The sequence below is a fragment of the Physcomitrium patens genome, chromosome 2 (genome assembly GCF_059467195.1).
Source record: "Physcomitrium patens ecotype Gransden chromosome 2, ASM5946719v1, whole genome shotgun sequence".
In the NCBI taxonomy this organism is placed as follows: Eukaryota; Viridiplantae; Streptophyta; class Bryopsida; order Funariales; family Funariaceae; genus Physcomitrium; species Physcomitrium patens.
In genome coordinates this window covers 6639833-6656143 of record NC_143411.1, presented here as the reverse complement: position 1 = coordinate 6656143, position 16311 = coordinate 6639833, and the positions used below count along the sequence as shown (strand labels likewise).

At 35.0% G+C, this 16311-nt stretch overlaps 1 protein-coding gene and 1 long non-coding RNA gene across 4 annotated transcripts; one reads left to right on the top strand and one right to left on the bottom strand.

Annotated features, from left to right (window-relative positions):
• Positions 1-3944: 3944 nt before the first annotated feature.
• On the top strand, positions 3945-5572 carry LOC141045117 (uncharacterized). Its single transcript, XR_012217034.1, has 2 exons — positions 3945-4180; positions 4465-5572. It is a non-coding gene; the product is annotated as an uncharacterized LOC141045117 (long non-coding RNA).
• Positions 5392-13764, bottom strand: LOC112278902 (uncharacterized). 3 transcript variants are annotated; one of them, XM_024512791.3, is made up of 20 exons: positions 13476-13764; positions 12323-12577; positions 11873-12034; positions 11471-11536; positions 11161-11247; positions 10879-10996; positions 10596-10756; positions 10291-10388; positions 10125-10160; positions 9601-9721; positions 9204-9443; positions 8971-9066; positions 8710-8775; positions 8489-8527; positions 8022-8156; positions 7322-7579; positions 7059-7177; positions 6689-6782; positions 5965-6156; positions 5392-5757 (listed from the first exon to the last, which is right to left on the bottom strand). In XM_024512791.3, exons 2-20 carry the CDS (start codon positions 12419-12421, stop codon positions 5659-5661), a joined length of 2286 nt encoding a protein of 761 aa, XP_024368559.1. In that variant the 5' UTR covers positions 12422-12577; positions 13476-13764; the 3' UTR covers positions 5392-5658. The 3 variants fall into 3 exon arrangements, with proteins under 3 accessions (XP_024368559.1, XP_024368560.1, XP_024368561.1); XM_024512792.3 differs by lacking the exon at positions 13476-13764 and adding an exon at positions 12854-13197; XM_024512793.3 differs by lacking the exon at positions 13476-13764 and adding an exon at positions 12880-13051.
• Between the last annotated feature and the right edge of the window lie 2547 nt (positions 13765-16311).

Genomic DNA, 16311 nt, shown 5'->3' with positions numbered 1-16311 from the left:
AGCAGGCTTCTGGAGTGCAAAAAGTTCTTGTTACTGGCATCGCTTCGGTGTCGGTCCAGCCATCTATCTCAGCTCCGAAGTTGTATTCTCTTTTCTTTTTCCCTTTTTTTCTTCTTCTTCTTCTACTAGTGGGTGTTGCAATGAACTGGCATTATCGACACTGAAACCCATGCATTCTCAGATTTTGTGTCTGCTGGCCCAATCCTCTGAGTTGTGGCTTCAAGCTCTGATGACCTCCACACGTGGCTATTGTACATTTCTTTAGTCTGTTTACAAAAGTTGTTTTTTCTGCCTCTCCACTGACACATTTTGTGTATGACAGCTGTCTTTCAGATGATGCTAAGTGAAACGAGATTGATGTGTTCATGTTGTTTTTTTAGGTCTATTTTCTTTCCTATTGAAGCAACTGTGAAGTCCACGATGTACTTCTTCTCAGAAATCAACCAGCGTTTGTTGGTTTACATGCTGATGTGGCAGAATTTTACCATTTAATTTATACTCCCGATAAATTATTGTTGGAATAATTATGGTAGATTTTTTTATTTACTCTTTATGTTTCTGAGGAGATGAATGTGAGTTGATGCTTGCAGTAGTAAAGGTTCAACAAAGTGTCCCATCCATTCAATACTGTACAGCCTTTGACGGAGATGGATGGAAGGCATAAATTGTTGATCTGTATGCAATAGACATATTGTAGTGGGTTGTGTATCAGTCTTAGACTTTAAGACTGCCAATATTTATGCACACATGGAGCACTCGAATTCAAAGCTATAAAAACTTCGTACATTTCGGTGTTTCTAAGTTGTTTGTTTGATAAGTAGGATTTGGGTCAAGAACTTATTCACTTTTTCATTTACATTTTGGAGGAAATTCCTAACAGAATGTTTTTTTAGTTTTTTTTTTTAGGTGGATATCTGCTGAAAGTTCTTGGAATATATATATATATATATATATATAGACATATATTTACTTTACAACCAATCATTGAAAGTTAATGTCCAAAATACTAAAACTGTTGATAAAACATAAAAAATAGGATTTTAAATTTATAGATTTTTAAATATATACATATGTAAAAAAATCAATTATTCAATTTTTATTATTTTTAATAAAAGATTCAACAATCTGAAATTCTAAAATGATGTAAAAGTCTTTTCAAAATACTCTTTTGGTTTCTAAATTTTCATTGATGTATTGATTAAAAAACAAGATCATTATTGCTTTCATAAAAATAGTGACTGAATAAAACTGAGAATATAATACTTAACAATTTTATAATACATTAAAGCTGTTTTAAAATACAATATATTGAATGACTTCATATTTTGAGCCATAAATAATCTATGGGTTGGTCACAGGTCTTTGAAGAGGATTTTATATGTTGAATATTAGAATGAAAACAAAATAAGCATATTTCTTATTCATGAATATATTACATTTTTAAAAAATTAACTTAAAAAGGAAAATTTTGAGAGATGGTATTTAATATTTTAATTATTTTTTTAATTCTTTCTAAAAATAAGAAATAATTGATATAATTGAGATATTTAAATAAAAATAAAAATAAATTAATTTCTAATTTTATATTAAAATTATGAATAAATTTATTTTTATAATGTAGATATAAATTAGTTATCTATGTGTGTATATATATATATATATATATATATATATATATATTCATTATTGTATTAAAAAACTAATTTTTTTAAAAGTAAAAAAAACTTGATTAAGAACTCCTATATTTTATTGTTTTCAAAATAATGCTTAAAGAGTCTCTTAATAAAAAAATATTAAAAATATATATATTTTATTAACTTTTTACTAAATCATAACATAAAATCTAATATGATTTATTTATGTATGTATTTTCTTACATTAGAAAGACAATGATTTTAAGACAATAAAGATTACTTTAAATAAATTATCTTACATAAGACTTACTAATCTTTATAAAATATATTTTTATTCTATTCTATTCTATTAATTATTTATTTTACAAAGAATGGAAATAGTGTAAATGAGAATGTTTTTAAATTCAAAGTATTTTTTCTAATATATATATAAATATATATATATATATATATATATATATATACATTTATAATTTATAAAAAAAATAGTATTTTTAATAATAGAATGTATCAACTATAAAATGATCTATTTGTAAATAGAATTGATTTTTAAATAAATTTTGTATTAATTTCTTGTCAAGAGTCACAAATGGATAAGACTTAATATTAAAATAACTCAAAAATTTGTATATATTCTTCTTCTTGTGCAAAGTTAAATATAAGATAATAAAATAAAATATAGTATTATTACTTCAAATTTTAGACTTTAAATATTTAATTATAGAAAAAAATCTCTTAAAGTTTTAATATCACAATCATTAATATCTATATACATGCCATTAGATTTTTTGTAAAAAAGATGGATTTTGTTAAAAACATTTATATCTATTAAAATGTAATAACTATTTGAAAATATTTTATGTAATAATTAGTAATATTTACTCATTACTCTTGATTAATTTAGAAATATAATAATTCATAAAATAATATTAAATTATATATATATATATATATATATATATATACAAACAAATATTTTAAGGTAACACAATCTATGTACACACTTTTTAGTGCAGATAAACAATCTTATTTGGTAATAGTTGTACTTATAATCTTTATTTGATACTTAAGTAACTCCTTAATCAAATTTGATAGATAATACTTTATTGATAAATTTTTCATAATTTAATTTTTTTGATGTATGAGTATAAATATCATTATATAAATTTATTAAATTATTGAAGAGTAGAATAAGTATTACACAATATTTTGAACAAATTTAATAAGACGGTTTTTTCATTTGAGAGAGATAGTAATGCAATAATTTTTTTGTGATGTCTGAAATTCAAAAATATTTAGAGACATAGTAATTATTTTATCATTATTATAATTTTTTTTTAAAAAAACCAAAAGGATAAGAATTATTTTATGGAAGACACAATATTGCCATGGCCTATTAATTGATACTGATTGCCCATATTTGAATATAAATTTAATCACACAAAAAGGATGATCTTTTTTCTTTTAATATGAAGCATAAATTTTATTGGTTTCAAATATGGAAAAAAAAAAAAAAAAAAAAAAAGAGATTTAAAATAAACATGGTGAACAAAGATTACATAAACTTGATTTGAAATGCTTAAAATAAAAACATGTTTGATCAATGTTATATGGTGACTGAAACTAGAATTTTTTTCTATCATATTTTTGAAAGAGTTAACCTTATAATATTTAAAATACAATAAGTGAAAGCTTTTTCTTTTTCTTTTCAAATTAATGTGTACAACATAAATTAATAGGTCATTATTATCATTGGCATATTTTAAAAAAAGAGGTATGTTGATTTTGATTGGCTATTTTAGAGTTTCATGTTTTAAAAGATAAAAGATTAAAAAAAAAAGCTTGAGCCAAAATTCAAGTTATACATACAAAGATTAATTTCATTAAATCATATATATATATATATATATATATATATATATATATCATTTTAAATTTGCTGATATACCACTTGACTTATAATTTTTGATATAGAAAATTTCTAATTTTTTATTTTTATTTTTATTTTTAAATGACATGAGTCTTGCTTTTATTCCCAATTCCACTTCCAAAATTGTCAAATTGCTATTACTACTTCCGTAATTCAATATCTTAATTAGATTTTATAGGGTCTTAAAAGAATAGTGGATCAATTTCAATGGCAGATACGTGTTCAATATTGGAACCATATCAAAAATTCTTTTATAATTCCAAAGCAGTTTCTGAACGATACAGTAAAAGTTCAGTTTCCGAATCAAAATTTAACTCTGCAATGCTTTAAGTGCACAAACTGTAGCATCAATTCCAAACATTAAAATTCAATTTTTTCAAAAAAAAGAATCCATTTCCCTTCAGAGAGATCATTACTCACGTTTATCACAACACAAGAAACAACCACTAACACGTTATCTGAAAATCTTATCTGAAGTGGATTGTGACATTGCGAGACCCCAATACGCTAATTTGCTAATAACCCATCATTCCATTTGTTTAGTTTAATGCTTTAAATGTTTTCCACAATTTTCTAATTACAAGATGTAAGCTGTACGCAAAATTAAAAGAAAACCGTATGATTCTTCTTCCTGTGTGATTCATTTTGTTTTTGTTATTATTATTATTTGATTTGCCTTGGTAAATGGGACTTTGTACCCTGCACAGGGTTTGCAACCACTAAACCCTTAAACTGTTAAGCCTTGGAAAGTGTTGTTTAGTATCCAACTGACAAGACGAGAAACCACACCAGACTAAATGCATGTGAATGTGACCAGGGAACCAAAGGGCACCATTTATGGCCATCTATAATATTCTGGTCCTGCCCCAATAAATGGTGTCATGTGGCATGGTTTTACAGGCATCACTGGAATGCACCTTCAGACAACTCTCCAATGCTGACTATGTCAGCACGCTCCTTCTGATCTCCGACCTTAAGTTACGCGTCAGGAAAACGTGGCTACATACACAACCAACAGTGGCTTTATGAGCAGAACAATGACCACTAGACTCCACGACCCCTCTGATAACCAATGATATTCATGCACCCAATTATGCCTATTCTGCCTTTATCACCGCCTTTAAGTGCACTCTGTGTAGATGCTCGCAGCACAAGTTGGCAGACTGAACCAAAAAGAATGAGACTCGAGACGCCAATGTTTCGTGTACTCATGTGCTTAGAGGGTCCACTTTGCTGTTGAAATTGAAAGTGTACAAGGTGGAGTCGATGGAAAGATTTTGCCAAACAAAAATGCACCTGCTTCGGGGGAAGATAGCATGGCTTGCAGAACTGGAGGTAATTGATCCCCTTGGGAATCAGGTACACAACCTGCGAATCTGGAGTCAAACGAGATAATAATAATCGGAGGATTCACTAGACCGATGACAAATAATTATGTTAATCCTTGAACAAAACTGTGGGATTCACTAAACCAATGACAGATACGAGTCGTTGTTAGTTGTTGATCATATAGTAATTTAGTAGGTCAAGGAATTTTGTGTCGAGATTCATTACAGACCTTCAATGTGGAACATTTGGTACCGATGCAGACCATCTGCCCCACACATTCTCGCTCTGCTAATATATGCATACATTTGGGTATGGATTTAATATTGAACCAGAATGTATGAGACAGATGTAAGAAAATTGTTTTTTATTAAAAAAACACAGCCAGAAGAGATTTAGGTTATAAATTGAGACATACCTTGAAGAAATATTATTCAAGAGATCATGGCACCGCATATACTACGAATGAAGGGACCAAAACGAAGAATGGATAGACAATAGTGCGTTTGAAACTCATCTTTCCAGGTGAAAATCATGACTATTTACATGAAGCGGCCATTCCCTCAAAATCTAAAGCCACCAGATTTGGTATCCACTGGCATCCATTAACAGCTTTCCAACAGTTGTACAAGTCGAAATAGAAACATCGTGCGCACATCGTTAGTAACCTGCTAGTCATAACCTGTTGATGCCCAGGATAAGCAAATCTGAAGCGTGCACAATATGAGCATCTAAAAATATTCATTAACTTTACAAAAAATAAATAAATTAAAGGCTGGGCACTGTGCGATAGTGAAGATACAAGTCCTCTGGTTTCTTCCAAACATAAGCTCTCACAGTCGCTAAACTCATATCAGGTGGCAGAACCTGCAAAGATCGAACCACAGTAATCATCAGTTTCAGTGCGAAAAGAACAAGAGTTATTAAACTGGCTTCACTTTCAGCCAGTGCATTTTAGACCGCCAGTAATACTTCTCGGCGTTACTTCTCAACAACTATTACCATCGCCACTACTGGAAGCCACACTTGTCAGAACTATCTTCAAATGAAATTGTCATAGTTACACCTACTAACCTGATCATTACACAAAATTTCCACGACAGGCTTCGTGCCCTGTGGCCAACTCTTTGAACCAGGCCTAAACACATTATTTCCTTTTCCATTGGCATTTCCGCCGGCTTGTTGACCCGCTGGGGCATTCGCATCTGACCCGTTTTCTTCAAGGGGTCTCTCCAGTAATAACTTTTCTAATACATAGTTCTTTACCTGTCAAATGAACGCTCCAGGGTTAGTCTCCAAAACAGTATAAGTTCATATAAAAATCGCACTTAGCCAGTGTCATAAACAGCAAATGAGAAACCTAAAATTAGGTAAACTTCAACAAGGCAACTAAAAGAATCTAAAAGCTAAGTCCAGCAACGCTTATAAACTTAAATACGTATCAAACATGACAAGCCCGTATATGAAACTCCTTGTTAAGCAAACCATTTAGAACGAAGACTGATATATTTTGCAATGTGCAGAATAATTTCCTCGCTAATTATTAGATGTCTATTTCGACTAATTTTAACAATGACCAATTTAGGAAGTACAGTGTTAAGTCCAGTAATTCAACTTTGTGCTGGTTTCACTTTTCATGCAGCGAATATGCATGTTGATCCAATTCCCACCACGACCTGAGTGCAAGCACGTACGACGAGTACACACAAGACCAATATCTATACAACATTGGAATGACTCAATCAAAACATAGAGACAATTGTCAGACACCAACATATATGAAAGGATCAGAGCTCACTTTGAGTATCCGAAGAATCCGTGGTGCACTCAATTTGCCTTGAGTAAGAACAGTTATTGTTTGACCTTCGTATGGATGAAGATAAAAGCTACACCTAACAAACAAGCACAAAAAAATTAGTGCCAAAAACTACTAACATACGGAAGACGGACATCATACTCATGATGTGACGGAAAAATCAACTTATGTATTGTTCAAAGCAAACCGTTGGTGGACACAACTACACACACAACACAAGGTATATGTTGAGAGCACCACATAATCTGAAGTTACTGAGACCTCGATTTTCAAAAACCAGCCTTCAATAGTCCTACATTTCGAAGAATCATTCATCATATTTAACATTTGAGTTCTCCACCGTTGGACTTACTTTGCATTTTCGCGCTGTGAGATACGTCCATGAAGAACACAATCGATACACCACGATGGCAGCTCTTTCTCGTCCTCTGTTCCATTAAGTTCTGTTGCTTTTTTCCTCCATGGCCCACCCTACAAGAGACGAGAAAGTAAGAGCAAGGCGAAAGCGATCGAAAAGGACACCTTTATTTATTGAACGTCTGATGCACTAGGTGTTGCATGAGCAAATAAGAGAGTTCAGAACTAATTTTCTTTCTTGTATGTAAATTACAATACCTGAGAGCCTTCAGTAATAATGGATGGAGGCGACTGGGTTGAGAACTCAAACGAAGGTAACACACGTGTCTGCTGGCTGTTCGGCTCATGTTGGCTATCATCCAAGGTTGTCCGCCGATTCGAACCAAGTTCCCCAACTCCAGAACTCAAACCAGGACTAACATCACCCTTCGGGGTGCTAGGTGCAACTGGCTTCACTAGCCTGTGAGTTAGCCAGTGTGCAAGAAGTCCACGAAGTGTTTCTTGACCAATGTTCAACTGCAATCTCATAGACCATGGAAAATAGTAAGTATTAGAACTCATTACGTTTGACCTAGAATTTAAAGAAAAAGGAGATGATGCCAGAGAATAAAAATAATCGAGTCATGACAAACGAGGGACAAAAGGACGAAAGAAAAGTAATACTCCCAAAACAAAAGACCTCTACAACAGCAATCAAAGACCTCATAATAGTTTTCATATTACGTAACCTCTGGTCACGGGAAGTCAACGTATTTAAAATCATAAAAATGATTGGCTAGAAGACATCACAAAAACACTCTGTCTAGTACCTCTAAGAACTTAAATCGGTATTGACCAGGAAAGTCTAGCAACAACAAAAGCGAATAAAACAGAAAATAGCAAAATAAAATGTAATTGTCAACAGACAAATGAACACGGTACAACACGAATCGCATCCAGCACATACAAGCTAGCTTACCTTCAATTCGTCTGAAGCACCAGGGACGTGTAAATCAACAGCATACATTTCTGCTGAGAAACACTGAGGCGTGTCGAGATGCACAGACATGCTTCCTAACCTTGTATCCATTGTGAACCATGCTGGCACACTCACCTATGCCACAACCAGTCTTATCCATCATAAGTTCCATATAGTAAAAAATTGAATCTAATCAACAATTATACGATTAATGTCAAGTGTAAAATTGTCACCAATACAAAACGTAGAAAAAAGGACTCTTAAACGTCAAATCTAGAACGATTTTGGCGCGCTGCACGATGCAAGAAACGTATATTTCTCACCTTCCATTTCTATAGAACCCAAGTTGCTAATACTGTGTCTCATAAAGAATCGCTGACATAGTTACTTAGCCAATAAAGACAAGACCTTCAGTCATCAACTTCACAAAAATAAATTCTGAGAAAAGAAGAGACAAGTGAGCCTACCTTTTCAAAAAGGGCCTTTTCTTTCTCTTCGAAGTTCACCTGCAATAGGAAACTAAATCACTTTTGATTCATAAGATTAAGAAAAACGGCATCATGATACCTTCGGCAGTCTACAATAACACACCAGCAAAAGCATATGAAAGCCTAAATGACGTATAATGTTATTGCACAAGTTGCAGATTCAATCACAGCATATAGCACAAATAAAACCAGAATTCTACCTTTCCATAATCCTCAATCACAGCTCCACGCGTAATTTCCCAACGCTTCACAATGCCTGCCGTGTCCTGAAGACATGCCAACATGTCGAAATTGCACGTAACTCAGTAAAAAGCTACAGCACTAATTACATGTATAAAATTACATGTATAAAAATAGCTTCAAAACCGACCAATTGAGGTTCAAGCCACGTTAGTAGTAGCCAGATAATGAATTAGCTATTGAAACACATGTGTTATCCTGGTACAGAAAGCACGGAAAACCTTGGTGAGGACGTGACGTCGGTCATTCAAAATGGCATGCTGAACAATGCCAGCAGTACCAGGAATAACTGAAGTAGGCTGACTGTACAAGGGAACCTGTGATTGCAAAAAACGTATTAACGAGTCAATTCAGACAATAAAACACTAAAAATATAGGAGGCTCTTATAAGAAAATCTTAAAATAATAAAGAAGTACGTAGAACGAAGGCTTAAAAAAGTCCAAAATGACGTACAGGAGCTGATCCATCTATATTTGCTCGGGCACGGGCAAATGGAAGTGATCCAGCAACGAATGAGCTGGCTCTTTGTAAAGTTTTGCTAGTAGCCCGCTCACGGGCGGGCCATTTATGAAGAGAGGAATCGGTAGTTGCCGCCCAAAGCCATTGATCACCTTGCAGGGCCAACCTTAAGACAGGATGTTCCTCTTTACAGAGTAAAATACTTTCTCTCGTGGACAAGTCCGTGAGATATACCTGATTCAACGAAGATAGAATCAAGAATCAAGTGACAATGGTTAAAGAATACAAAAGAAAATTTAAAACAACGTATAAGCCCACCAGAACTTGCTAGTTTATATGAACATAATGGCCAACTGCCCTATCCTGTAGGAGGTCCTTTGCAAAAACTTACTGAGGAGTCACGACCGCCGCTATACACATGACTGAATGATGGCGTGCTTGCAAAAGCCCAAACAGAATCCGTGTGAACCGCGTAGGAATGAATGCAACGTTGTTGTCCTAGATCCCAGAGCCTGAACGTGAGTTTCCTCGTTAGTCAAAAGCCATTAATACCGTACAAAATTATCAGATAAAAAGTCAAATTTGGCAACGGCAGGTTAATACATTAACTTCTCAAGAAGGATAGATTGACATGTTCAATAAACCAACCTCTTTTCATTTTCTCAACTTGTATTACACGGCTTAACCAAAAAAGCAACTTCTTCGACCGACAGAAATATGACGCTGAAAAGAGCTTCCAGTATAGTGTACAATCAATCCCCATCACTAACTACAAGTCATCAAAAACTTGAATCCTTAGAGAGCATTTATGTTAATAATTGGCTTTCAATACCAAATCGCTGAAGGTACAGTGAACATAAAAGCCCTAAAATGAGCAATAACTTACACGCTTGACCAGATGATAGTGAAACTAACCTTATCATAGAGTCTGACGACCCTGACAAGCAAAGTCTGTATATAATCAAAAGCAACGAGGGTTGAGCGTCTCAAACAGATTTGACATAAGAGATTTTCACTGGAAAATAAAGCACAGAAAATGGGATGACAATGCACAGAATAAAATCAAATTCAATATACCCACCTGCCAGTAGGGTCTAGAAGGAGAGCCCGAACATTGTCAGTGTGACCTTTTAATTTCATTTGCTTAGATCCAGTTCTTGGATCCCACACTCGGACCGCCTACAGAGACTCAGACCAAATTAGCTTGATAAAGAAAAGCAGACCGACGTCAAGAACACCAACATTATCAAACATGGGAACAATTAGCACCTAAAAAAATAACAGGTAAAACTCAAGTGAACCTTATGAATCATTTATCACAAGTTCCAAACGTGCAAGTTAGAAATGAGCACCTTCAAGATGAAATAAGTAAAAAGTGCAACTGACCTTTTCTGTACCACCTGAGACCAAAATGGACCCCGTATCATTCATGGCAAGAGCGTAAACGGACTCTTTGTGGCCTTTCGCAGGTAGAGGAGCATATCCTTGTGAAAGATTTTGTGCAGGAGCAGCTGTGACAAGATTATTTGAAGTAATTGCACGATCACCTGGAAAATAATGACTTCAGAGACACGCTAGACTATAGAACCACTTGAACCAAAGAGCATTCATACGCAAGCATCTTATACGTAATTGTATTCGAGCGAAACATTACATAAGGCATATCCACCTTCATAAGTTCCATCCTCGTTGGCATCATTATGTGCTTTAGCAACTGGCACCATGGCCGCTTCTAAATCCCATATGAAAACCTCTCGACCCAATCCACCAGAAGCCACTATATTGCTCTGCACATACGCAACCGACAGTGAAAGTAGACTCAATGAAAAACGAATCTGGTAAATACCTAGAATTCTGTATTTCACTACACGAAAGAAAAGGAAAAAAGAGTGCACATGGGCAAAGCCGTCCTTGACTAAAAATTGCATGTGAGATCTTTCCACGAACTTACATGACGGGCAGCAGCAAGTGAAGTGACATAATCAGAATGCTGCCGAAAGGTCCGAGTACATTCGCCATCCGAAAACGGCTTCCACGTCTATTTCCAAGCATAACCCCAAGAGTCAACAGATAGCCCTTAGGACACAACCACAGAAACTTGGTGACTTTCACCATATCCTCACTTTTGCATGGACTGATTTCCAACCTGAACACATAAATCTGATCAGACTGATTCTAAAGACGGTGAAAAAGACTATGTTAAAAAGAATGCAAGAAGACTACAACAGCAAGAATAATCTTATAAATCCAAGAAGGTAAACCTTCAGCGTGGTGTCCGAGGAGCAGGACACAAGAGTATCATCACCAGTAACAACCACATCATTGACCTGCAGAAAAACATCAAAAATATTATTCTCTGCACATATTTCAACATAAAAAGAAGCACAGGAAACCTAGCATTAAAATTCGGAAAGTATGATAAGCTAACCCTGATAGAAAATTTCCAACAGTTATCACACACAAGCGTTTCCAATATGCAAATTTACTGTCAAATCACACCCCATTTCGGTTGAGAAATAGTAATGTTTCACTTTAGAGCTGTTCACTACCTTTCACTACCTACACCAGTTTCGACTTCATATGATGTAGGTAGATCCATCTGCTTAACCATTTTTCCTAAGGAAACCTCTAATTTCAAGAAGCGCACTGGCATGAATGAATACCCAGTCAACGTGAGATTCAAACGTAGCGCCACATACAGCTTCATTCCCTCCAAGTTCCCACCTCTTCAAGGTTCCATCACGACTGGCACTAAACAAGTGCTCACCACCATTGTCGCCTTTCAAACCGTTAGGACCAGTTATAGAATTAATTCCTGAACAATGCTGCCAGCCCAAAAAACGTTGATCAAAATAAGGATACAAAATGAAGTAACATTCATGTTGTATACCGGCAGCAAGAATCACAAAGGATAGACTGGTAGGTCTTTCTAAGAAACGTAGCAAGATACTGAACCAACATGTCGGCATTCATTGTAAACGCTCAACATTCCGCCACAACCCAAACAGCTAACATAAGACTAGGTGAAATTTCAAAACAAAGTTTGAACACACAATCAACCTCGGGTACAAGTTTGCAGGAATCTGGCATGAGCCTCATCAAAGAACGAGTACCTTGGAGTCATTGGAGTCCCGAAGAACATAGGTAATACGCCGCTCTTTGCGAGGACGAGTGGAATTGGCAGTATTTCCAGTGCTGCCGACCCGATGCATACTGACTAACTTCAAACTACATTCCCTCCACCAATCCGACGTCTACTCTGATTTCATTACTATCCTTTGAACAACAAGATAGGCTTACCAAAAGCAGCAACACAAAGCAGTTCTTGATCGGCACACACCTTCCACATCGGCTACATCAATCATCACCTGCAAACCAAAAACGAGATGGTCATTATTTCATTAGCGGCCAGAGATTCGAGTAACTTAAGAATTAGGTTGCTGTAGTTTTACAAGGCGAAGCAGCAAACGAACCTAACTGGCACTATTTGAGTCAACCACCGATCAAGCACTAACAGGATTCAGCAGCGTTCGAACTGAAGCATTGAAAAACCCTAAAACCTATTTGGTGAACCTGTGTGAAGTATAGTTTAAATTTAAGGATATCAGTGACCGATAATTGAAAGGAGAAAGCAAATGTGAGACCTAAGAATCCGGTGCCAATTCCTCACCCCGTTCACGTTCAGAAACCAAATTAAACATCAATTATACTCCTAGATTAAAACTGGATTGAAAGCTGTAAAACATGTGCGTGGAAAATGGATAAATCGGAGACAGTTGCACGTCAAGCGTGTTGAGGAACGGGAAAACCCCAACGACATCGATACACAAGCTTAAAACCTAAGAGAAAAAGAAGAAGAAGCAGAAGGAAAAAAAAAAAAAAAAAAAAAACAACAAAACAAAACAAAACAAAAAAAACAAAAAAAACAAAAATAAAACCATCGAAACTAAATGTAGTTGACGTCTCTACTACGTCCACTCTACCACGACGACCATGCCCTTCGCGCACAAGTTGTCGTGCAAGTGACAGACGAAGATAAACCTGAGTACCCATCCATCTGCCCTTGCGGCTTCCCAGAGTGGATTGCAATAAATAAAACTAGCGGAATTCAACGTAAAAAGTACTAGCACCAATTAAAATAAATAACACTAATAATAATAAAAATAATAACAAATCCAATTGCCAATCATCAAGTCTCCAACCACAGCAGAAAGAAAGAGAAAAATGACACGAACCGCAACCAAGGGACATGAAAACTAGGCGCACCTCACGAGGGACATGGTGATTTCTGCGAGGAGCCGGTGCATAGATCGGGCTATCCGGAGGAAGGGAGGAGGGGGGGGGGGGGGGGGGAAGTAGGCCCCGGACGGAGCTTGTGGTTGCGCCAAACAAACCCTACAGTACGTCGTTGGCACTTGCAGACTCGGAGACTCGCAGTGGCATTGACAGACAACCAGAGGAGCGAGGAAGCCTGGCAAGAGGGTGGAGCGCAGGATCCAGCCAGCCAGCCAGAGAAGCGAGGGAGCCAGGGAGCCAGGGCGGGGGGCCGGGGAAGCCTTCGCCAGGTCCCGATTGAGGTGCCGTGCCCCCCCTCAACGTTTCGGAGGACGTTCAAATCCTGACGGGAATGGCATGGCATGGGCATGGCCCCTCCCTCGCGTATTTATTTAGTGTCCCCCCCCCCCCCCATGTTCCTCGCTGATGGCCCATGGCCATGCATGCATGCATGCCCTCTGCCCCCTCCCTACACCCTAATGCTCTCCTTTCTCTCTTTATCTTTCTCTCTTTCGCTCTTTATCTCTCTCCCCTTTTGGTTTGTTCCTTTGTGATTGCCATCGTAGATTGCTATTCACTTTTCTGTCTTATTTCCTTCTTCTTTTTGTCTTTTTTCTTTTCTTTCTTTTTGTAGGGAATGCTCCATTTGTTGGAAATATTTAATTTTAGAATTCACAAGTGAATTAGAATATGATTACCAACAAAATGAGTGAATATAGTTAGACTCCCTCCAAGGATCAATAATTATATTCTCAAAATTCGGTAACACGTTGTTAGTGCTGTTGTTTATGTTAACATTACCTTTTGGTTCTTTAAGTATATACTTTTATTTATTTACTTATTTATCCTTTTTTCTCCAGTTTGAATCAAACCTTGGTGCCAATGTGTGTAAATCATGAATTAGCATCTTATTTTCACAAAATGTCATTATTGTTAGCTTGACTACTTGTGAGTGTTGGTCAAACATTATAATCTTAGTCAATTCCAAGGGCATGATAGATACAAATGTATCCATTTATTATATTTAAATATATATTGAACAATGAATAAGTGAATATTTTTGCTACTATTATTTTTGGTTATGCATCAAACTCCTTTAACATAATAATATTTGTCATCGTATACACATTATAAAGGCCAAATTATTGGTAGATATATTCATTTAACAGATGTATCTTTTGAAGATATATGTAGAAGTGCTTCATATTAACAGTTGCACAAACACATGGCTTGATATATTGATTATGAGAAGCTTTACCATAGATAAATAGTTTAGATTTGCATTGACGAATGTTGAGAGTTGTAATATTGAAATAAAAAAAAATGAGAGAAATTTTAATTTTTACTATTATTTGAAATCAGTAAAAAAATATGAAAAAAGTATCAATGTACCATTTATTATTCAACTGCAATATGGACTTTATTTTTTGTGATAGGTTATCTAAACTTGAATCTAATAATACTAATATTTTTCGTTTTAAGAAGTATTTTGAACACTTTTTTGTACACTTTTTAATATATTTCGATTATATTTGATATATTTTGATTATATATATATATATATATATATATATATATATATATATTATAGAGGTTATTATTTATTAGAATAACAACAACAAACAAAATTAGATAGCTGGATTGAATAAGTATATATATTTGTTAATTAGCAAAGGTCAATGAAAAATATTTATTTATTTATTAAATATCAAAAACAACAAGCAACATTAGATAGCTGCATTGTATGAGAACTCACCTTTGTCAATTAATAAAAATCAATGAAAATTAATAAATTATTAGATAAGAGGTTTGTAATTATACACTATAAAACAAAGTTGATTCCCAAAATTCTGATTAATTATTGAGGGTTATAATATTTTAGGAAAATAATTATCAAGAGAACAATTGTACCTCCATGGAATGTAAACATTTTTATAAGCAAAAATTTAGGATAAAATAAAAATTAACTTTGTATCTAAATAATAACAGATTTAGAGATTATAAAGTATTTTAGAATACCTAGATGCACTCTAATTGTCCCAATATAACATGGACTTATATTGTGTTTTTATATTTATTGATTAATTACAAATGAAAAAAATAAATTTTATATGTTGTTTGTAATTTACCCAAAATATTTTTTTAGCATGAATACAAATGTGAAATTCAGCTATGTCATGTATAATTCCTTAAAGTATGAAGTCTCAGAACAATCATTTATTTTTATTGATGAAATATATTTTTAAGAATTAGGATTCTTGTGTTTGGGTGTAGAAGTTTCCATGGAATATTATTGAGATAATTGAGAACCATGTGTTAAATGGTTTTCAAAATGTATAGATGATTATCCAAATAACGAGTGGAGGTAATAAGCATGAATTGTTTCAGTGATTGCACACATCATGGCATCAGTTGCGCAGCCTGTCACGCTGCTCCGCTTCGTGGTGCGAGAGGATTTCTGCCGCTCCTTGGCCGATCGTCTGGTGACGGATATCAAGCGCGTTTTGGAGCATTTGGATGCACGTCCATCGAGGGTAATCCAAGCGCTGGTAACGGAATCCGCGCAACGGCAGACTAAGGAGGCGGCGGCGGAGTCAGCGGCGAAGTATGCAGGAAGTGAAATGCAGTGCCGCGGTCACGGTGGTGGCGCAACGCAAGCCGAAACACCATAGCCACCACACCCAGGCTCACGAACGCACTCACTCACTCGAAGAAGCACGCTCTGTCTTAGCTTGAATATTGTAGTACACCACAAGTATAAACATGTGATCCTACTTGACATCATCATGAAAAGTACACCATAAATAAATAAATCTATGGACCATAA

What these genes read in the sequence shown, in the direction of transcription:
- LOC112278902 (XM_024512791.3), bottom strand. Translation starts at nt 12,421, where the DNA reads ATGCATCGGGTCGGCAGCACTGGAAATACTGCCAATTCCACTCGTCCT. An exon ending in TGATTGAGGATTATGGAAAG is followed by an intron (nt 8,528 to 8,709) that starts GTAGAATTCTGG and finishes TTCCTATTGCAG; the next exon opens with GTGAACTTCGAAGAGAAAGA. An exon ending in TTATTACTGAAGGCTCTCAG is followed by an intron (nt 7,178 to 7,321) that starts GTATTGTAATTT and finishes CGTCTCTTGTAG; the next exon opens with GGTGGGCCATGGAGGAAAAA.